Below are 6,000 nucleotides of genomic sequence, written 5' to 3'. Positions count from 1 at the left end.
TATTGAGATTCATATTGTATTTACTTATTCATTTGCTTTCCTTTATTTTTATGTTTAAATTCTTATCTGTCAACTGTAAATTACTCTCTTGCTTTACATACTAACACTTATAATGTATGTTTTTTTTTCTGTATAAGATAAAAAGTGATAGTCAACAAACTTTAAAAGTTAATTCTCATCAAACAAGAGCAAGTTATTCATGACCAAATTAAATTCCCTTTGTTAACTTAAAATATGCATTTCCAATTAGTATTAAAAGTGAGCTAAAATTACTTTGAGGAGTAAACATTACTTCCGTTTATTGATCAAAAATGTATTCATAGTAGGTGAATATGTGGAAAATTATAAGAACAAACTATTAAGAAACTCTTATTGAGGTCATCATTATGTGCCCACATATGGGTACTCCTTTTAGCATCTCAGTTTAATTTATTTGCAGAAGCTATAGAACATTACCACAAATAATGATTACTAATACCTTAGAAATTTGAAGTATCCAAAACATCACACTGTATAAAAACTTGACCTTAAAGTACCACCATATGCTTTTGTTTTTATTTCACTGAGCCCTTTGTGGCTCAACTTTCGTTGATATCAGAAGGAGATCAGTGGTACCTAAGTACTGGTGGCTATGTACTTTACAGAGCCAAGAGATTTACACAGCTCACAGTCCTGGAAGTCCAGGAGCCTGGTGCCTGCATCCACTGGCTCTAATGGGAACCTCTGGCTGCGACACAACATGGTGGATGTCAGCACTGTGAGTGCACTCGTAAGAGACAGATTAAATGGAAAGACAAAGCCAAGAGCCTTTCAGAGGCAGGCTTACTCTTTTAAAAACAGCTCACTCTTGCAAGAAGAACTAGATAACTCTACAAATCCAGCAGTAACTCCTTCCAAGGATGTTACTCACAATGACCTAACTACCTGCCACTATGCCCCACTTCTTAAAGATCTACCCTTTCTCGACAATGCTATACTGTGAACCAGTTTTCCAAAAGAAGGACCTTGGGGTCACAGCATATTCAGACCACAGCAATACTCATCAATTTTTCTTATTATATGGCAACATACAAAATTCTGTCAGGTGTCTATATTATAATATGCTTTATAACTGCTTCCCTTTTTCTAAATGCAGCATCATTTCTGAAGGCTAGATTCTTTTTATTGTTTCATTTGACCAATTCTTTCATCTTTTACCTCCATTGCTATCCATCTTTTATACTGCAAATAAAAATGTCTTTCTAATATAGAAAGTCCAGTCACTGCCCCTTAACAGCCTGTTAGCCACATGGGATAAAAGGTACACTCTTTAATATGATATTCACGCCCTTTTGTATCATACTCAAGACCAGTTGTATCTTCACCAGCTGCATCAAGTTGCTCCCTGGTTATGAAATGCAGTACATGCATAATCTCATTGCTCTACCCTTTGTTCATGGTGTTGCTTCAGTCTGTGTGTTTTCTTCACTCAGGTGACATATTTTCTTTCTGCCACCTTTTTGGGAAGAGGTCTCTTATTATGCTGTAGTTAGGGTTAAAGCTTTGTTTTTATCCTATGATGCTTTCTTGAACCACCCTAGAATACATTTCACTTTAACTTGGTGACTTATTACTTAAATTCCTCAGACAGACAAACCTGGGTTCATGTGTTGCCTGTTCTGTTCATTTCATCTACATTTCTGGGCAACTCATACCACTCCGAAACTACTTCCTCAAGTATTACGTGAGCTATATTGTTCATAATTCATTGGCCTCTTTTGTGTTGAAGTGTGATAACACAGTGCCAGCCCAGTAAGTGGTAACCCTTGTCTTCTAAGCACTTCCCGCTTACCTTTCTTAGTAAGTACTTCAGGCAGGAAATTAGTTTTTTTTCCCCATTTCAACATGTTGGTCCCCAAAGAAAATCTTTTTGCCTGTCAAGATTCATGGCTATTAAAAAATATGCAAAGGTTTTCAGCTATGTGGATAGTTCAAAGGCTGTTACTGCGAAAGCAGACGGATCCAGGCTGCAATCTATTGCCTTAAACTGTGTGCTGAATATTGGTGCTTGTAAACTGAAGAGGTCAAATTGGTAGGGAGCAATTGACAGTTGCTTAGAGGCTCTTGAAATGGACTCATCAAATACCAAAGCACTGTACCAGAAGATAAAGCCATCCAGGCAGAAATGCTAAAAGTCAAACAGAAGATAAAGGCAGAGAAAGATAAAGAGAAGGCAGTATATGCAAAAATGTTTGCTTAGTAAGGATTTAATTTTGCTTAAATATTATGCATTTGTTGTATGAAGGAAATAATACAGTGTAAGAGTTATTGTCTATATGTGATCGCTAATGTGATTCCTTGGACATTTCAGTTCTTTGTTGTTTACACTTTAAAATACTAATACAGGTTCCTTCTTAATAAAAAGTGGCACAAAATTAAAAAAAAACACTAAAAAATTCATGGAAATGTAACTTACTAGAATAAACATTAAGTTATTGCTATGTTGTTTCATTCTACAAAAGAGTTGGTATGACTTATGACCTGCCTAAAAATCAAAAGTGGGATTCATAAATAAAGCAATTGTGTTCAGTTATTCAACTAAATAATGGAAAAACTCAACTTCATCATCATGGAGATGTTAAAGCTCATCTTGTTCTGTCATGTTTGTAGGATCTCGACTCCGCCAGGAAGATTTTCCCCCACGGATTGTGGAGCACCCTTCGGATGTCATTGTCTCTAAGGGAGAGCCCACCACTCTGAACTGTAAGGCGGAGGGCCGACCAACACCCACCATTGAATGGTACAAGGATGGTGAGCGGGTGGAGACCGACAAGGATGATCCCCGGTCGCACAGGATGCTTCTGCCCAGCGGATCCTTATTCTTCTTGCGCATCGTGCATGGGCGCAGAAGTAAACCTGATGAAGGGAGCTACGTCTGTGTTGCAAGGAACTATCTTGGCGAAGCAGTGAGTCGAAATGCATCTCTGGAAGTGGCATGTAAGTGAACATAATGAACCTCATATGCACATTGACGTTAGTCTTAGAAAATTTTAATTGTTTCTCATAGATGCTTAATACTGTCTAAGAATCAGTGTACTACCTAATTTCATTTTGGCTTCTCCAAAGAAATCTGATTAAAATAATGTAAGAGGTATTGCAACACATTTGTTGATATTAAATCAATGTGGAGATTGTTCTCATGTTAAAGGTGGTGATTCATGATGCTGCCCATATTTAAAATTTGCATTTTTAATGGGAGATATAACCAAGTATTAAAGTTGGCTATGTTAAAATTAAAGTTGCAGTGTGACATGACATCTAATTCAAGGTATAAATTCAATATCATACCTATTTTTGGTACGTGTATATTATTTGTGAATATATATGTGTGTGTGTATATATATATATATATATATATATATATATCTGTATACACACGTGCATATATGATATATAAACTAATAAACTATTTAGAGGTTTAATATACACACATATGTATGTGTGTATAGATATATATTATATATATGCAAAACTTCTGAACTGTTCTTAGGAATAATTTTATATAGAATGAATTGTGAAGAAGATGGCAATAACTTTTCCTAAAAAATATTGTAATCTTCAACTTTCTGGTTTTAAATAGGTCTTCAGAAGATAAGAGAATTAAGGAGTAGAACTGGGCTGGGAGTGCTGAGTAATAGCTCCTGGACCAATGTCTTTAATTAAAGTTAGTAATGGTGATCAATCACATGCTCCATGGTATCCCACTGGATTACAAAGGTTGTATATCAGAGTATTCAATTTTTTTAAATATAAAATTGTCTTTACACATGAGAACATCTTTGATAAAGAAAATCTTACTATTTCTTATTTTGTTGTCCTGGTGGAAGCCTCCTTTCCTCTGATTTATAGTTTCTACCATAAAACCCACTGATGCTTAAAGTGGGTCACTCCAATTGGAAAAAATGACACAAATTCCAAGATCTACTTTATTTTGTGTGAAAAACATTGAGATATGAACAATAGAATCTTAACTTTTAGTGCCATTTTGCATTGGACATCAGATATTTTTTTTCCAAAAAAACGATACCACAAAAAATAAACATGTGGCTTAGTAAGATATATGAACACATGTAGTTTTAGTGAAATATACAAACAAAACCTCAAGAATGCAAATATTCCTAACTTTTCCATTTGTGATTTTTTTTTTTTATGATCCTGGGGATTAAAACCTGGAATTGCTCTGCCACAGAGTTACATCCCCAACCCTTTTTTTGTATTTTGAGATAAGATCTCTATAAGTTACCCAAGTTGGCTTCAATCTTGTGATCTTCCTTTCTCAGCCTCCCAAGTAGCTTGTATTCCAGGTGTGTGCCACCACTCCCAGCTCCATTTTTATCTTTTATTTCTGGAACATTTCAAACATATTAAAGTATTTCAACGTAAAATTCTATTGATATCTTTACCCTGTTGACTGCTTTATTGTCAATATGAAAGGCATTATTCTCCCATTTTGTAGGAGAAGAAAATGAAATCTATGGTGATTTAATGATCAAGATGCAAACTATAAGCTATAATGGGAAATCTAAGACAAGGTTCTGAATCCTCTAATTTTTAAATTGAGGGGATTGTGATTATATATATATATATATAAAACCATTGTCAGTGGTGTTTAACCTGTTTTACATAAATGAAAATAAGAAGTTTTTTTTTCATTTTATGTCCCCAGCAGCAAATAACTGCTTTAAATCCTCAACTAATTTTCGTTCCCCAAACTATGGTTTATTTAAACGAATTGTCTTATTGTTGGTTACTCATAGATTTCTTTTTTTTCTCTGAGTCTTAGCTGTGTTAAAAGTGCAACCCACACACATGCATGTTTTATTTTTGTTTCATCTGAAAGGATTACTGTCTTTCCTAATTGCATCATTAATAATGAATCAAACTTTTTCAGAAGGAAAAAATTTAAACCACGATTCTTTTTCATGTAACTTGACAGTAGCGTATTTTATTTTGAAATAAATGAGCTGTAGAAATGCTTGAATTTACTTATGATCTAGAGAAGTAAATAAGAAGGCTTCCAAATTGGATTTAGTTAGTGAATAATATTCTTTCTTCTAGTGCCATGTCAGTTCATGCCATCTGAGGTAACACAAGATCAAATAATCTTCATTTATATGTTGTTTAGTGCTTTCCATGAGCTCATCAGTCTTCTTATGTAGCTCATAAAACATATTAATATGCAAATTTGGGTCAAGGAATTGTGATTTTTTGATACCTATTGGTAACTAATTATTTCATTATAAAATGATGGAGGACTAGCTGAAAATGGTATCAGTGTTTGCCTTTATATTTTGTACTACCCAACTAACTGCTCAGTCATGGTGCATTCAAGTCCTCATCTGTTAATGGAATGTGGATAATCTCTAAAAGAGGTGTTAGATTATAATAAAGAAGAAGAGATATTCCAATCTATTCTCAAATAGCACACAATCTACTTGGAATAATGAAGTAGATATATATGAAGTAGATGAATGTAGATATATCATTACAATGAATTAAATGAATGAAACATAAAGCCCATTATAGAAACAAGTAAAAGATACTGTGGGAACCCAGAGAGGAAAATATTTAATTCTTCCTAGATAAATTATTTTAAGAGAGGATTCTGGCTGTTACCTACAGACATAAAAAAAAGGAAGAAGAAGAAGAAAGATTATAAGAGGATATAATATTTGAGCTCTGATTTGAAGGTCAGGTGAAAATGTCTGGGATGTAACCTGAAATGGAAGATCATCCTGGTAGATAAAAAGAAAAGTATGAAAGAACACTGGGTGTTTGGAAAACTGCAGGGAGCTTGATGTGAGGTTGGTGAGCAGAATAAATTGGGAAGGTAGGCATAAGCTGTTTCATAAAATGCAGACTTTTTTTGTTTTGTACAAGGATAGTCTTTAAAAACTAATTGACAATTATATAAAAGGGATGATGAGTAAAGTCTGAGAAGAGTTAAGCAATTGTTAAATA

At 34.1% G+C, this 6,000-nt stretch overlaps 1 protein-coding gene across 1 annotated transcript in view; it reads left to right on the top strand.

The window, feature by feature from the left end:
* Positions 1-2,639: 2,639 nt before the first annotated feature.
* Positions 2,640-6,000, top strand: part of Robo2 (roundabout guidance receptor 2) — a 510,793-nt gene continuing 507,432 nt past the window's right edge. The window contains exon 1 of the mRNA XM_077795545.1: positions 2,640-2,976. Within this exon, the coding sequence (XP_077651671.1) occupies positions 2,640-2,976 (337 nt within the window). The remainder of the gene's footprint in view (positions 2,977-6,000) is intronic.

This window comes from Urocitellus parryii, chromosome 2 (genome assembly GCF_045843805.1).
Source record: "Urocitellus parryii isolate mUroPar1 chromosome 2, mUroPar1.hap1, whole genome shotgun sequence".
NCBI classification, from domain to species: Eukaryota; Metazoa; Chordata; class Mammalia; order Rodentia; family Sciuridae; genus Urocitellus; species Urocitellus parryii.
The sequence above is the reverse complement of the archived record's forward strand: the minus strand, read 5'-3'. Positions and strand labels throughout refer to the sequence as shown.